Raw genomic sequence first — 16,811 nt, 5'->3', positions numbered from 1 at the left:
ATCCCCAAAACAGTATCAAAAAAAAAAGCATAGGAATTAAAATACAAGATTTACTAGTAATTATACCTCTGTGCTTATTGATAATGGTTAAAAAACAAAATAGGGTGGAAAAAATTAGAGCGCCATTGATACGTTGTTAAAAATTGACAGCAACAGCTGACTAAATGGAATTCAAGAAGTCCTTTAAAACATGCAATGCTGTTGATTAGGGCTGATTTGGGAGCAGGGTGGGAATGCCGGCAGCAGGAAGCCATTCATACTCTTAAGAGAACATTGTTTTTCAAATGGAAAACGTCCAGTGAAAAACCACCATGAGAAGATGAATGTGTTTCTCTATGTATAATCACTTAAATTCTATCTGAAATCCATCAACTTAAGCCTTCATCCATGATCAGGTTAAAAGCATATTATTAGACATTGTTAGCACTGCTACTTTTTTATTGCCTGCTGCTAGTTCTCTCTCTTATTTTGAAGCTCAGAATTGCTATAATGGCAAGTCCTGGGAGAAAAGCATAGAGTATTAAGAAATCGATTGTGAACCGGGACAATGCACCAGGGAAGTTTTTTTCAATGAACTGAGTGCCACGAGAGAAAGTACATGCAGCGTCAGTTGCTGTGGAACTGTTGGCTCCACCTGTCAAAAGAAAAAATTTGTTTCTTCAGTAGATGAATCAGTAAAACTAAAACTGAGGCTTCAGTATCTAGCATGTAATATACCTATCCCTAACGCTATTTTGATGATGAACAATACCCACAGCAATAGTTCCCATCATTCTGGAAGAAGAACAGACAAGCCATATGTTTCTGCAGTTAATCTATGCCACATTTTTTGAAGGGAAGAATAAAGGGTCACTAGGAGCTTCCTGGGTTTTTTTCATGCCAAACGAAAGAAGAGCTATGGCTTTTCAGACACAGTGGAGGGGCCTCAAGAAGCGAGTTGCCCCATGTGGTAGCCTTACAGTGTTCATACTTGTTGAGTGCTTCCAAAATACAAGAAATGGAGACTGTCTGAGGGGCACATTAAAAATCAGCTGTTTAGTGTTACTACCAAAGTCATGGATTCTTCTTCTAACATCTGCCATCTATGCTCGTGTCATAGCGAAGGACAGGAGAGATTAATGGATGAGGAATGTATACCCTTGGAGAGGAGCACAGACCCTGGCTACAGAGCCCAGAATACCTTAGGGTAGGTCCAAAGCTGTAAGTTTCACCCCCATTGGTGGATGTTACCTCCTACCCCTGCCAACCTGACGGATTCTAACGCTGACAGCCTGGCAGGTCCAAGCTGCTCGAGGTGTGCCATGGTGACCTGTCTGAACCGAAACCTCACTGCTATGAGAAGGAACGTCCGGTGCAGTGCTACCTGTCAGTGCTCCCTGGGCTGACGTTACCCCGCGCAGTTCTATCGCTCTCCTATTTGTGTAACACTGCGCTGATGAGCACAGACCAGGCTGCAGAGCTGAATTTCCAAAATGCCCCCAAAGCAGCGATAAAAGAGCAGGTGAAGAAGAGAAAGATGAAAAACTGAAAGAATGAGAAATAGTTGAAAAAGGGGAGTCAAACTTTTGTCTCGCTTGCTGATCCGGTGTTATAATACATCTTTCCTAATTAAGACACTCCTTTTAAGAAGTTGTCTTTAACTTATCAAGATACTTTTATTATATCTAGAAGGAAAATAAGCATCGACATCTCATCGAAATGATTTACAATGGATTTAAAGGCCTTTTGGGGGTTTTTTTGAACACTTACCACATGTGAAGTTTAAGCCATAAAATTCATTGACTACAAGAACCTCACTGCTGTATTTTTGAAAGGTAAGATAACTGAGTATTTTAAAAGGTGTCGGCATTTCTTCGATGGTCCTTAAAGAAACAGAGAAGTTAAATTGGCTTTTGCTACATTCCAAGAACCAGTTCTACCCCGAATTAAAACGAGCTCTCATCTTTGGTGATAGCCTGTTGCAGAAACAGTTCTTGGCTGTGCATGTAGGGTTTTCAAGCATAAAGTCCATTTCAGTGCTAAATGAGGAGAGGACCATGAAGGCTGTCTCTGACTTTGGTACAGTGTCACAACACTCAGCCCTGACTTGTTTATGGACAGTCACAAATAATTCTATGAAGTTTTTTGATATTCACATTGCAGTGATAAACTAAAAATGACGACCCAATATAAACCTCAGCTACAAGAACGTGTTGCTTCCAAAGCAAGAAACCACCACCCCCTCACTCCATCTTCAAAAAAGACTGAATATGAATTCACCAGAACAGTAATAACAATACAAAAGTGAAGCAAAGAATAAAGAGAATGAGTATGAGTATTTTGAAATAACATTATTCAACAAGACCGGGCAATTTCTGCACCTAAAATACTGCAAGAATTTATAGTTAAACAAACAAACAGAAAAAGCCCACAACCCAAGTCACAATGCTATTTTTAATATCCTTCGTTGCCTAGGAAGTTTAATTATCAAAGAGATTCACAACATTAATTAGCAATGTCTTTACTGTAAAACAAGATTAGAAACCACGCTAACACTTTTAAAGTTATCATTGCGGCATTAGGCTATGGTCTCAAGAAAACTTTTTTTTTGACAATTTATTATAATTTGTTTCTCAAAAAACAGTAATTTCAGTATTGACAAATACAAGAGGAAAACTGTTCCAAGTTCATGTAGTTACAATGCAAAAATATTAATTTGCACACTAATAGAGCAAGTGGGTCAGAATTTTCTTGCATATTTACTAAACTACTTTATTATTTTTATGTAGATAAGTCTGCACGGACAGAAAAAGTGTGTAATGACTAAGAATAACACTAATAAGATAGTTGAGAACAACTTTTTTTAAAAACCATCATTCCTAGTGTTTAATACTTGATAAGTTCCAGCAGTTACTAAAAGTTGTAAGATTTTTTTTTTGGTAGAATCATCTAACGAGGACAGCATTTCATCTGATAATATCAGCACAAGTAAAAGAATTCAGCTGAGCTGACAGATATTAATTGCTCAGTTTTATATTCAATTTATTTGCAAAAAGTGCGGAAAAAAGTTAGTATCTTTGTTGATACCTAAAGTTATTCAGTGTCTTTGTGTGTGTTTAGTACAAGGTCTAACGTGATGAGGCAGTTCTGCCTCTGAAGGATGCCAGCTGCACTCTCTCCATTGCTACCTGTGCATTATGTGCTTCAGCAGTGCAGGCTGTTCATGAAACTCTTCTATAGGTAGATTATTTTAACATTAACATGAAATAAAACTTTTTCCTACCTTACTAGTCCCGTTCCCACTATCACACCTGCTGAATTAAGTAGCACCACTCCACTTTGGACTATATTTGGGTCTTGAACCATGCCAAGTAGAACAACTGTTAGTAGTTCACCAATTATATGAGTTGCTAAGACAACAGCAAAGAAAATTCCAAATCTGGAAGCATCAGGATTCAACCCTGCAGTCCTGTACAAAAATGAGCAAAAGAACATTTAAAAAACAGTGTTGGGGTACTAAACTTGGCTTTTATTTTTGTTTTTACTTGTTTTTTTGCAATTACAGCTCATTAAGTGAACAGTTTATGCCTTAACCCTTAGGATGTTATTTGGAGCCTTAATGTAAAGGACATCCACTTAATATCGTGACATAAGTGCAGATACATTAGGTTTTCTCCATCTAGATTAAACAGGGTTATGTAAACATGTAATTGTAGCAGTAATCCGTGTTGTTTCAAGATAACCACAGTGGCTTTTAACATCCTTTAAACAAATATCCTCCTCCTTTCAGATCCTATGCAGTGGGAGTTATTTATGTAAGTCACATATTTAAAGAACATCTTTATGCAGATAATTAACAGATCGAATTTTGCACTTCTGATACTGTGCATGCAAATGTAAAAATGGATATATTCAATTAAATGGAAGGCTAATTGCACTCACCGCCCATATAATTCATCCAAATGCAATTTCCTCCATACTCCTGCACTCTTTTCTACAGCACACTGTTCCCAGCTATTCCCAAGTTCACTTAAGGAAAAAAGTCGTCCCCCCCCCAACAACCTATACTAAAGATTAAAAAGTTAAGAGAGGCCAATAATTGCTTGGCAAACTTAATTCAGCCTTATAGTGTATATGAAAGATGACAAAACCTTTTATTACATGGTGACATATCACTCTTTTTCCGAAATACCTGATACCAAAATTGCCTCACACTAGGTACAAACTGCATGCTTTGCTTAGCTAACAAGCAGCTATTCAACAGTTTATTTTCTTTTTCACTGCTCAATGCAAGGCCCTGTGTCTTTTGTTTAATCCACCATGTTTGAACATGGTCTTAAAATAGAAGTACTAATTTTCTTACAGGTTTCCTGTAGCAGTTTTGCATGTAATACCAAAATAATGTCTATTATAAATAGATGTCTGAACATTGACTTCAAGTATTAAACATTCAACAAACTAGCAGGTACTTAACAACCTTTAATCACAGATTGGTGCAGAAGAAACAGCTTTCCAAAGTCCTAGCATAAAAGTATTACCTTCTCTGAAGTGCTCTAATACTTTACACAGAGGTATGTAGGTACAGAATAGTAAATCTGGGGTAGGAATAGAAAGAAGACAGCCTAAAACAGAAGAAAAAAAAAAATCCACTCTGACGAGAGAATATTACAGCAATAGAATGGTAGGATAATATAAACTGTTACAACACTTCCCAGAGGTATCTTTAGCTAGGAAAATCTGCATAAACAGAGTACATTTACTTGATTGCAAAAACGGCTGTTGGCCAGAGCTGCCTCGTGTCTGATCAGGTCAGCGTCTGGGTCTGTCTGACCCTACAAACACAAACTCTCAGAGAAAAGGCTTGTAAGAACACATACCGGAGGCTATCAAAGCCCCTCCACAAGTTAGTCCACCCAGGGAAGTTTAGTCCTGAACAAATACAATCTTCAAAATTTCACAAAGAAACTGCTTGCCCTAAGAGGTCTAAGGGTGCTCTGAAATCACTCTGACACATCACTGATGGCTTCCAAACAACCACAAGATAGCAAAGATACGCGGAGGCTGATACCTGTAAATAGTATCTGTTAACCGGAACCACATCTTTAGTGTTGATTGTGTTTGAAGCTACTAAAGCACAAGGGCAAAGTCTCTGCCCTTATGAATTTCCTGTTCGTTAAGGGGTGAGCATGACAAACAGTGGCTCATAATCTTCAGAAGCTCCACAAACCTTCCCTTACTGAGCCTGAAAAGGTACCTTCCAAACGGCTTCCTTCTCAGCCACCAGCCCACTAGCAGGCAGCAATGGAAGGGTTCTGGTGAGGACGGTGCATGCTCTAAACGCGCAGCGGGAGGAGGAGTAATTCCTGTTTGTCTGTGAAGAAGGACTTCTCAGGGAGCACTGCCTGAAGCAGGCGGCACTGACAGCTTGCAGAAATAAAAACCCAGGTAGCTAAGGGGACAAAGATAGATGGCCTTCCTTAAACAAAGCTTTAGTGTGCTACTGACCACTCCTTTCATAATTAGGAAAACAAAACACCCAGAAGTTTGAAGAGCAGAAATTGGTCCTCATTACTTTGCTATTAGCTTATGCCAGCAGCCATGGACTACATTAAGTTCAGAGTAAGCAAGTGGAAGGTGGGAAATCAACGGAACAGAAATGGAGAAGAGCAGACCTATGTGATAGATAAGGCAATGAACAGATGCAGTACTTCATCATCCCATTCTGAGGTACTACTTTACAATGATGCGAGGAAATTAACGTCCTGGGGGGAAAAAAGCAAGCTTTACACTCTCTCCCACTATCAGAAATCTACTTTAGTGCTTTTCTCTGGAGAGTGAAAGAGAGGGATCCAGATCTCATCACTTCCCTACAGTGTAGCTAAGCCCCAAACGTCCCAAGAAATATGAAGCTTTGTTACTATCACATACCTATTGGTGTCTTCCTCACTTTTTTCCCCTCTTATTTCCTATCTTTCTAAATATAATGTAAAATGACACTTCCTGCCTTTGGTATGACACAAGAATGATAAATGTCCCAGGCCCATTGAAACTTCCCAAGTTACCTAAAGAACTGGTAACTTGCTCGCTTACTCAGTAAGTGTTTTAACACTGCCTGAAAGAGCAGGGTTAAAATTGTTGTGACTTGCCTTAACCTGTCTCTGTAATCATTCTGAGAGACAACAGCCAGAAGCCATGCCAGGAGGCCGTTTGCTGATATGGGAATTGAAACTGATAACAACAAACCCCACAGTCCAAGAGATGGTCCAAGTGCTTACCAGTATATAAAGGTGCTGAAAATGGCCACGCTGATGACACTGAAGGGCAGGAAATGTACTATATAAGCTAAAAGCATTTGCCACTTCTTATACAAGCCATCTTTACTTTCTTGGTCACTGATAGCACGTAAAGGTGGGACTGGATTAAATACATAAGAAATAAATAAAATCACCATCAAATAAAGACACCAAGCCTTGTTGCTAGCAAAAATGACCTGAAGCACACAGACATCTTTGAGACTGTATCAGAAACATTCTGTCTAAACCAGTCTGTCCACTTTTTCCCCTACCATAAATGCAAAACCTGCTCCCTGCAGACCGCAAAAGTCACTAAGCTTAATGAGAAAGGCCCAACTAGGCAGCATGCAGGGCAGCCTTCTGTTTCTGCAGATACTAATTAAAGATGCAGAAAAAGCTGCCGTCACTGGATGATTTCTTGAGGTTCTCTGATCCCCAGGTGTTGACAGCAGTGTATGCTCCCTACACGAGCAGAACAGTTTTTAGGGCTGTAAACAGGAACTGCTGTTGGTCTTGGTGTGGCAGATGTAAGATAAACACCCTCTAAGAAAAATGTAATCATCACATAATAGTCTTAAATTCAATTATCCTTAACTGATGTCAAAGCAGGTCTTGTACTTCTGTCCTTTCCACGTCTTTAGTTTTGATCTCGCTTCAGATGTTGACTACAGACCTGGACTTTGTCCTGTCTTTATAATGTTACACACAGGCAAGTTAAGGACTCTGGCACAGTTCAGAACAAAGCCTCCATACACAGGCCAGCTACAAAAAGGGAGAGGCAGGGATGAGGGCATTCCTTCATTAAGCGCAGCGAACCTGGAGTCCCTCCGATGGGCCAATCTCCTTCTGTGGTGCAAAGCTTCTGTTGTTTCACCTCTGAAGGTGAAAGCTTCTGTATCAGCTCCGACACTATCTAAAACTGTTAAGATCCTTTAAACGGCTACCTTCAAAAAAGACTTTTTCCTATTTACAAAACAGTGGTAGCAATTCCTGCTGCTGCACAGAATGCAGTACAGAAACTCACAAAGGGCAACAGCATTGAGCACCCCTGTGTAGGGGGGGGCACTCACGCACTGGTAGATAAGCCCCACACGGTCCTGCACAGCTCCTTTTAGCAGGTCATTCCTTAGTCTCAGCAGGAAAAACGTTACAAACAAGCCAAATAACAGGTTCTGGAGGAGACGCATGATGAGGCCAATCTTATCTCTGGAGAAGTTTCTTGTTGTCCTCCTGATAATGAAACAAAACAGTAATAACTGACCACATGTTGGTAGGGTACTCAGCTTTGAACAAATCTTACATGCGGAGAGTCCACAAAAAGGTAATATATGTTAAAAAAGACAGAGACAAGTACAGTGGTAGACCAAAACAACCAAGAAAGTGCATTTATATATGGGGGGGAAACCCCAAAAACTAGTGGATAAGAGAAAATATTTTTCTTACAAAAAAAAAGGGGGGGGGGGGGGAATGAAGTCTTACCGTAAAAGAATCCATGATTTGTAAAAGGCACTGGGCGATTCCTTGTTTTTGAATGGTATTGGTGGCAGCTCTTTCATACGCTTTGTTCTTTCAATGGCTGCCAGTACTTTGCTAAAGATCTCCGAGTTTTTGTAGGCTGATACTATTACCTGAACCCTACTGTAGGTTTCAAGTTCACGTTCCTTGCTTCGGGTGTCCACAGATGTCAGATCCACTGTAAATTTACAAAGTGTTTACTATATATACACATCACTTTCCATTCATACCTCTTCCCCCCTTGCAACTAAACTTTCCTTGTCTCTGTCCTAAAATCTGCAAAGAAGAAAAGGTCCCCTGAAAGCATTTTCAAGGTGTCTTTTACTCTTCCTTCCCATCAGAAGCAACATGAATGAATAACTGTGCAGCCACAATAAATCTCTGCGTTTTGTGGCCCCTGAAGTTCGAGTCCTTGATCTGGAAATGCAAGGACTCAGTGGTGTGCTGGTCAGACCTGCAGTGTCCCTCCCGCACAGCACAGAGCTGAGCCACCGGTGAAGCGCTACTCTTGCCAAGCGCGAGACAGAGCACCAGCTGAGAAAGAACACTGAGGAGGATGAAGAGATGACTTTCTGGTCATGTATTTCTCTGGTTTTCAGGTAAATGCTCAGACACAGCCCCATGATTCCCCCTTGTCCTCCGCCAGCTCCTCCATAACCGTGGAGCTTTATTTTTCAGTCTGAGCTCATGCTGCAGAGACATTGCTCTTCTCTGCTTGAGCTGCTACTGAATTGTTGCCCTGGATTTCACCCATCTCATTCTTCTGTTTTAATGTGAAGTCAGAGGATGCTGAGCAGGCCAAATGCCCCTAGCAGGCTCAGCCCAAGCAGACAGAAATATTACTTACTGCGGTGGAACTTATGAAAGGTAAATACTTCACAGAGTTAATGTTCCTTTCCAGTAAGTCGAGGTATACCTATTCCTGGCACAAGCAATTCTTTCACTGGCAGATGGGAACTTTGTATGTGCTGTGTGTACAAGTCATATGGATCCAACAATAGTGCTAAAATGCATTAGAAATTTCTCTTTTGCCCAATAGCAATGAATTATCTACGGTTTTGAAAACTAGATTGTTGTTCTCAGGAATAGCTGTTCTTACAGGTTTTTATATGACTCTTCTACATCTGCTAAGATGTCTTTATCAGTTATTTATTTTTAAGCCTTCTGTCATCCTTAGATTTCAGTTTTCCAGTATTATGCTTCAAAATAAGCATAATACTTATAATAATACTTATAATACATAATACTTCATTAACTTCAAAATACAAATTGAACAAAGGAAAAGAAGCCCTTGTCCAAGATTCTTAATTTGTCCTCAAAACCTGAATTAAGCTTATGAATACTTGCCTGCTGTTCTGAAAGCTGGAATTCAGCAGAATTGTCTTTAATGTTAAACATATCCAAAATGAAATCATCACTTTTGTAAATATGAACATACGAAATGCAGACACGCTTTTTAAGACTTGGACAGTGTGACTTGCTGGAAGTCACACACAAAATACATGGCAAGCAAGTGTGTTTTAAAAAATAACAACACCAACCAGTCACTAGACCAAATAGCTAATGCCTACTATGCATTTGTACTTTTTATATAAAAACACAACATATGACATTTCAATAATACAACCCACACTCTATACATAGGATCGATTTTCCTCTGCTGTTGGTGTAAATGATATCAGAATCTGTCCTTTCATTCACATCATTAAATCACACAAAAAATGTAAACTACCAATTTTCCAAAGACTAAATATTCTGATGATTCTTTGCTCTAAACTGTATTTTTTCCTTTTCTTGTCACATTCAAAGGTTGACATTTGAAGAATGCAGTACTCTCTTTACCAAGCTTTTTAAAAAGTGGGTCTAAATCTCAAATCATCTATGCTTTTCAAGACTATTCAAATTCATGAAGGCAAAATTATCCTCACTGTCACACCAGTATTTTCAGCTTCATCCCAACAACCATCCTCTCTTCTCTCAGAGTTTAGGATGCCATCTAGACAATAGAAAAACACTGCCTCTTCTGAATGTGCCATGTTTCTGAATACAGCTGTTTGGATTGGTCAAATTCCCTGATTAACACTCAGCTAGTACTGTCAGCATCAAAATCAACCCACATACTAGATTAAAAAAGATAGATAGATAGATATACACACACGTATGTGCCTATATATATACACAAACACATACACATGTGTTCTTCAAACATGTATCTGCATGGACCAGGTACACAGATGCCCTGCAGCAAAACCAAGCTTCATTGCCAAAATCTCATGCTGACACTTTTTTTCATCCTGAATTGGTAAAACAGGAATCTTCAGCTTTTGCCAACAGCTTGCTATCATCATCTCCTGAAGCATCCGTATGTTCTGCTCCACGAGCTCACCCTGGTGCTAGCAACTCCCCAAATTCTCTGAAACCTCTAAGTGTGAATCTGTGGAAATCAATGCCTCAGTCACCCTCTATTTATTCTACATTCTTCCCTTCAGTTGCTTGCCATCACAAAAGCCCGTAAAAGCACGAGACTTCCCACAGTTTTGGGATCAAATTGATTTTCCAGTGTCCAGTGGACAGCCACAGGGAAAGGCCATCAGGAATTCACAGGTTTCATAAAGCCTAGATTCCTTCTTTATTGGTAGTTTATACCTTTCTGCTGTGTTTCAGTCCTACTGCAAACTTTTCTGCTTTATGGAGTCAGTGAAGTTTACATGGGCCCAGCTCTTTCTCATCTCTGAGCTGAGCATATTTACAAAGTTTGGAAAGAATTCAAACATATTTCTATCTCTGGAAGAACTTTAAATGGGGAAGAAAACTTGTTTGTGTAAAGGAAACCCACATTTTTACCAAAACAACTTAGACAAACTTACCATAGAAGTCAAAAGGATTTGATTGCTCAGGACAAGAATAGCCACAGTTGCTAAAAAATGTAATCATTTCCACAGGGTTCCCACAGAAAACCATTTCTCCAAAGCTCATGACAGCTATTTTGTCAAATAACTGTGGGGAATAAATTAATATAGCAGCAATACATAGCAAGAAGCAGCACATTAATTATTGAGGACAGCTACTGTCTTGGTAATAAAAATGCTTTGACAGGAAAACCAGTTTTTACACATTCGAACTTCCTTAGTATATTTTTGACGAAGGAAGTTTGTCCTTTCTATCGCTCCTCTTGGTGGTAACACAAGATGACACATTTGTTAAGCTCTTAAAACCAGTGGTTCTCAAAACTGGCAGCAACAGCAGCGTACAGAGGTAATCCACAAACAGAATTGGGAGCAGTGGACTCCCGACTTCACTTCTAATGCACCTTTACTTACTGACTGACCTCCTTTGGTGCTTAATAGCCCCAGCCTGTAAAATCCCCACGTTGTTGGGAAGATTATCCTGAAGCGTTTAAGAACTTTAACAGCGCTGCTCTTCAGGTGAGCATTTGCCAGGGCAGGGGTCCCACCAGCTACAATCGAGCCATATTCCCGAGGCACCAGGACTGCTCTCAGTCCGGACAACCACCATCACTGCCCTCTGGCCTGTGACCGCTTACGGTCCGTTCAGCCAGCCAGGGAAGAGGTGCCTCGCGTTCACACGGCGGGTGGTGGATGTGGCGGAAGAGCAAAGTGCGAAACATTAATGGGAAGGGAGAAGGGCTCTCCCCGGCACAAGCCCTGCAGCGCAGGCCTGCCCCACCACATGGCCAAGGTGTACCCACATCACTTGACACAAAGAGGAAAAAAGAACACTTTTTTTTTTTCCTTTCCATTCCAAATCACGGCTTTATCTGTCTCAAGTTGCAAGCGTTACTGCAATAAGAAAATCTAAAGATAAATAAAGCGCCAGTTTTTACAGTGCCTGCATGCATGGGGGATTTACATGGCTTCTCCCAGTGTTTTTGATGAGGGTACCTGCCTAACACAAAGGTTAGGCACACAGTCAGTGCGCACACTGTTTTCACAGGGCAGTACGTGTCCCAGAGCGCCCCGTGACTGGCAGCAGGACAGAGCTGTCAAGACAAGCCTGTATTTATGCAGGGGCGAAGGAAAAGAGCCTGTGAAGGCAACTATACTGGACCTTGCACTTCTATCCTGAAAAGAACCTAGGTACTAAAAAGCCTGGTGAAAAAAGCAAATAGTGAGGAGATATCATTTACCCTGAAGAGTTCCGAGCGAGGCTGATGAATTGTTATAATCACAATCCTGTCTCCGTGTGCAAGCTCCGAGAGCAGCGAGACAATCTGGTTTGCGGTCAGGCAGTCCAGCCCTGTCGTAGGCTCATCAAGTAGCATGACCTCTGTGAAATGACAAGAAATAGCACTGAAACTCAAATAAATGGGGAGCAAACATTATAGCTTCTGCCTTTGAAGCCAATTTGGCAAATAATATAGAAATTACTTTACATGTGAAGTTCCACATGTAAAGCAGAGTATGCATAGATATTGCCATGATGTGGTCTTTCATTTTTAGCTAGCTTCAGTGACTTGGAATAAGGACATAAAAAACTACAGCAGGATCAGAGCATAATCATTTTTTTCTAAGTCCAGGTGAAACATGAAAATTACCAAAATAGATTTGATATACACTTCAGCTTCTAAGAATAACAATGCTAAATTTTCCGCAGGTACACAAATGTAAATACAACTGACATAATGAGCTGTAAGTTGTAATCTGAATTAAATCTATACATACACACACAGAATTTGTTATGAGCAAATTAAGAGTTGTTAAAATACAGCATATATAATTCCACAGATGAGAGAGGTAGGATTTTTTACTGCATTTTCTTCATGATTTTATTGCACATGGAAGGGTAAAAGTTACAGTCAAATCCATTATTTTTACAGAGATGACACATAGCACAAAAGAGGGCAGTTCAACCTTGATCACGATAAGGGGGGAGGAGAGCTTTCTCTATAGGTTTATCTACGCAGAGTTACTATAGTGTTTACTATAGAATTTAGTGAACTTATTGAGCAATAACTACACCCAGTGAACTCTCCAGGAGTCACCAGTAGCCTACAGTACATGTGATACACCTCATTTTTTGCTATTTAAATGCTCCTTCCTGCCTGGTATGCAGTCCCAGCATATCTGTACCGCTACGAGGACTCCAGAATCCAGTAAATGTGTGCTATACATTCAATCCACAAGATTCTGGCACCTTTAAGAAACTATCTCAAAACTGGCAAAATTTACAGTGCTGTTTCCCATGGCTAATCCTTCTAGTTACTCTGCTTTGATTTTCATTAATCGGATTTTTTCTTCTGTACAGTAAATGTGCAACCACATATAGAAGTGTGGTATTCATCAATATCTGGTTTCTTATCATGGCCAATGCAACATGAGGGCTATTACACTTCTGAGCATTTACCCTGTTTTGTTTATATCTTTTCCAAATGAGCACATCTCACGTGCTGACTACATTTTTGCCTCTGGAACGTCTCACACACACACGGCTCAATGGCAGCTACTCCACTACAAGGCTCAATGCTTGCAGATATATGGCTCTAATGCGCTCAGAAAACTATAAATTAATGTGCTACAACCAACATTTCATACACAGGAAGGGCGAGCCCAGAAAGACTTAAAACAGACAAATGGAAGTCTAAACCTATGTTCAGTCCCTAAGATTTTAAAATTGTCTGCCTTCCAAGATCAAATCAATAGATTAATGGCAGACCTGAGTTACTGCTCATCCTTTTCTGTCATTACTAGAGTAGCTTTTACTGAATTACAGAATACAAATGATTTTGTATTTTGAAGTGGTTTATGGAGGTCCATGGTGGGAGCGCAAAGTGACACTGCGTTGTTTTATTTTGAAAATCCGTGCAGTGGTACTTACTGGGATCTTGTAATAGCTGGGCTGCAATTGAAACACGCCGCCTCTCACCCCCAGAAATTCCGACAAAAGTACGGCTTCCAATTATTTTGTCAGCAATGTGGCTGAGACTCAGCTCCGCCATAACTGCATCTACCTGTAAAATAATTACAATTTAGAAAGACTAAACACCGTCCAACTCAAATACCTGTATGCAAAATGAAAAAATGAAAGAAAAAAGACATAGCTTTAAGCTATGGCTTTCCCAATATGCTTCTTGCATCCATTCCAGTTGGAAGGTATATGGCCTCATTTCTATTTGATTATTTTTAATACATTATTTCAATTATTATTTTTTAGATTTTATTTTATTCTGAAATGAGTAGAATTTTAGCTTCAGTTGACATTAAGAGATGCAGAGGTCAGAGGTGGTACTAGAAGTTAAGGTATGAAGCATAATGTGCTGGTCTGGCTTCCAAAATAAGGAAGCAGAAAGGCACATCAATTCCGGGGAAGTATAATATACTCCGTGGAAGACAGGTGAAGAGGGAAGACAGAGAGCAAAAGCCTTTGGTCAGGAATACCCAATCTTTACTCTCAACTGAGGCCAAAAAGAGTCCTTTAAGAGATCTGAAACACACCTATTTTACAAAAAAAGTAACTTGAAGAGGGCTTATTGGACCAGTGCTTTTCAGAGCTGTTGTGGTTAGTGAGAGATGTCCTACAGGAGCCAGAGCAGTGCCCAAAGTCACCTCTGCTGTCCGTAGGAATGGCCAGCACACATGGCCCTAAACACCCCAGAGAACTGGGTTTGCCAGCTGGGGAAGGGGAACAGACCTCAATACCAACAGCAGCATCTCCTGCAGCAGTAACTGCTGCGGCTTCGGGCCGGAGAGTTTTGTCCCAGCACAATGCCGATTTCCTGGGGCGTCAGCACAAGCCCCTTGCAGAGGCGGGGAGTGCCAGAGGGCTTGTGACCTACTCCTCAGCAGGAGGATTTCTCCCCATTTGCAGAATCAGGATCACAAAACCTTCTAAATGCAAAACATAGCCACGGACAGAAAATGCTGCTGGTGAAAGCATTACATGACATCATGTCTGCCTTTCTGGTGGAAGATGATAAAATAAATACAGACCTTCTTTTTGATTAAGTCATTGGAGCTTTTCTGAAGAGTCAGTAAAGCAGTGTAGGTCAGAGACTCTTGTACAGTGAGGAAGCTTAGCAAAGTGTCACTCTAGAAAAAAGGGTGAAGAGGAAGAAGCAGTTAGTCCTGTAGTACTTAAGAGCTTGCCCCTGCCTGAACAACTTTCAGTCATTCACATAATTTATTAACCTCTTTGTACCAAATTTACTAGTAAAATCATAGTCAGATTACATAACTCCATTACACTACCAACTTCACTTTCTTTACATGAGAGGAAGATGACTGCACAAAAATAAATGTAGAAATCAACCTGTGGCACATATGAGAAGCAATCTCTAAACTGTTCCTTCTTCAGCTGTTGCCCATTCACATACACTTCACCAAAGAAGTTGTCTTCATGTCCCAGTCTTCCTGATATTGCATCCAGAAGCGTTGTTTTCCCAGATCCTTTCAAACAAAATAAATTAATCATGTGATGAGATGAATTTTATGATTTCCAGAGTGGTAGCCTCGCTTGGATGGCGACATATGAAAAGCATAAAGTTTTTTTTTTCTCAGTAACATGAAAATAATAGGTCCTGAAAACACAGTTAGTTAAGGGGAGGTAAACAGGAAACCCAGAATGTGTGTAAATTAGCATTTAATTCATACAAATTCACACTTCACAGGGAAATGTTTGGGTTTAGAAGTAACCTTATCTTTTACTGAAGTTATAATTGTTAGTTATATGATGGAAGATTGAACTCCGAAAACCAAGCACCACATTTTTACAAAACAGGGGTTAAAACCAGCTGCAATTTCACTGTTTAAAACACAGACCTCAGTCACATTCATACCACTGTGGAAGTCACCAGTATTAACTATGGTCTTACTGCATTCAAAGTACTGGAACAACTTACCAGAATTTCCTAAAATCCCCATAATCTGGCCACTCTCTATGTGAAATGAAACATCCTTAAGTATTTGCCGGGTCCATTTTTTATGATATAAAGAAACGTTCCACCACAGGCCAACACGTTCTCTTGGAAAACAAACATAAAGAAAGACGAAATAGAGAAGATTTAAAAATTTTGCAAAAACAAGTGAATGGTTTATAGCTACTTGCATGTGGGATGGGAGCCTGCAAGGATTTCTAAATGTCGGGGGGAAAAACCCCAAACAATAGCAACCTTCCCCCCTTCCCCTGGCTTTAACTTTTTAACTTCAGCATTGTCTGGAAGACAAAACGAAGTCTGAGCAGATTTTTCAGAATGACTGCTAAGAGGCTTTCGGACTAGAAGCAAAAGGGGAAACTCTAGCTGAGGCTTTATTTCCTGACGATGTTTGCCGGCCGTTGGCCCCCCTGACCATTTCCTTAGGGCCTCATTATCCTCCTGGCAGCAACAAGAAAGGCAGTGGGAAAGGGCAAAAGTTTTGGAAATCTTCTCTAAAGCATCTCCTCCAGAGATACGTGAAGAAGAACTGCAGAACCCCCCGGAGGACAGAGCGGCTCTGCCTCCCCCAAGCCATGTACTCTGCCCTGCGCTGGGCGGCCCAGCGCCATGAGGCGGGCGGCCTGGCAACATCCCACCTACTTCACCAGGCTGAAGGCGAACCCCCACCGGTGCCAGCCCCTCTCCTCTCGGCCCCCGGGGTGGGAGCAGCTCCCGGCGGGCAGGGGCTCACCGTGCCGCCTTCCCGGCCCTACCTGACAGTGTAGCAGACGCCCTGGACGCTGATGCTGTTGGAGGGCTGCGCGGCGGCTGTCCGCCCGCCGCGGCTGCTCCTCTCCGGGCCGGGAGCCCCTCTGCCAGGCATGGTGCGGTGCTGGGCCCCTCGGCCGCCCTCCCTCACGCTGCTGGCCGGGCGCCCGACGTGGCCACCACCATGCCTGCCCCGGCACTGGGCAGGGGTAGCTCCCCGCAGTCCCCGGGTCGGAGCAGGTCGCTGCCCTCGGCACTCGCCACCCGGGGCTCTCAGTTCTTCCTCTTTGCTGAGAACAGCTGAGAGGCGATGAGCTGAAGCCGCTATCTGATGTACCTTTAGCCCGAGCTGTTACTGTCCCTGTAACAGGGGAGTATTTCCCTGT

At 41.3% G+C, this 16,811-nt stretch overlaps 1 protein-coding gene across 1 annotated transcript; it reads right to left on the bottom strand.

Annotated features, from left to right (window-relative positions):
• Positions 1 to 4: 4 nt before the first annotated feature.
• On the bottom strand, positions 5 to 16,751 carry ABCG5 (ATP binding cassette subfamily G member 5). Its single transcript, XM_075412888.1, has 13 exons — positions 16,431 to 16,751; positions 15,643 to 15,764; positions 15,054 to 15,190; positions 14,735 to 14,833; positions 13,623 to 13,755; positions 11,935 to 12,074; positions 10,655 to 10,784; positions 7,752 to 7,965; positions 7,297 to 7,502; positions 6,255 to 6,393; positions 3,263 to 3,448; positions 1,750 to 1,862; positions 5 to 634 (listed from the first exon to the last, which is right to left on the bottom strand). Exons 1-13 carry the CDS (start codon positions 16,538 to 16,540, stop codon positions 438 to 440), a joined length of 1,926 nt encoding a protein of 641 aa, XP_075269003.1. The 5' UTR covers positions 16,541 to 16,751; the 3' UTR covers positions 5 to 437.
• Positions 16,752 to 16,811: the final 60 nt, after the last annotated feature.

Source organism: Opisthocomus hoazin, chromosome 2 (genome assembly GCF_030867145.1).
Source record: "Opisthocomus hoazin isolate bOpiHoa1 chromosome 2, bOpiHoa1.hap1, whole genome shotgun sequence".
In the NCBI taxonomy this organism is placed as follows: domain Eukaryota; kingdom Metazoa; phylum Chordata; class Aves; order Opisthocomiformes; family Opisthocomidae; genus Opisthocomus; species Opisthocomus hoazin.
Note: the sequence above shows the minus strand (reverse complement) of the source record. Positions and strands in the feature narration are given on the sequence as shown.

Excerpts from the sequence above, each read along its gene's own strand:
- ABCG5 (XM_075412888.1), bottom strand. The coding sequence starts at position 16,540 with ATGCCTGGCAGAGGGGCTCCCGGCCCGGAGAGGAGCAGCCGCGGCGGG. Across the intron at positions 3,449-6,254 it reads TTCAGCACCTTTATATACTG|GACTGCAGGGTTGAATCCTG; the intron begins GTAAGCACTTGG and ends ATTTTTGTACAG. Across the intron at positions 1,863-3,262 it reads GTGGGAACGGGACTAGTAAG|GACCATCGAAGAAATGCCGA; the intron begins GTAGGAAAAAGT and ends TGTTTCTTTAAG.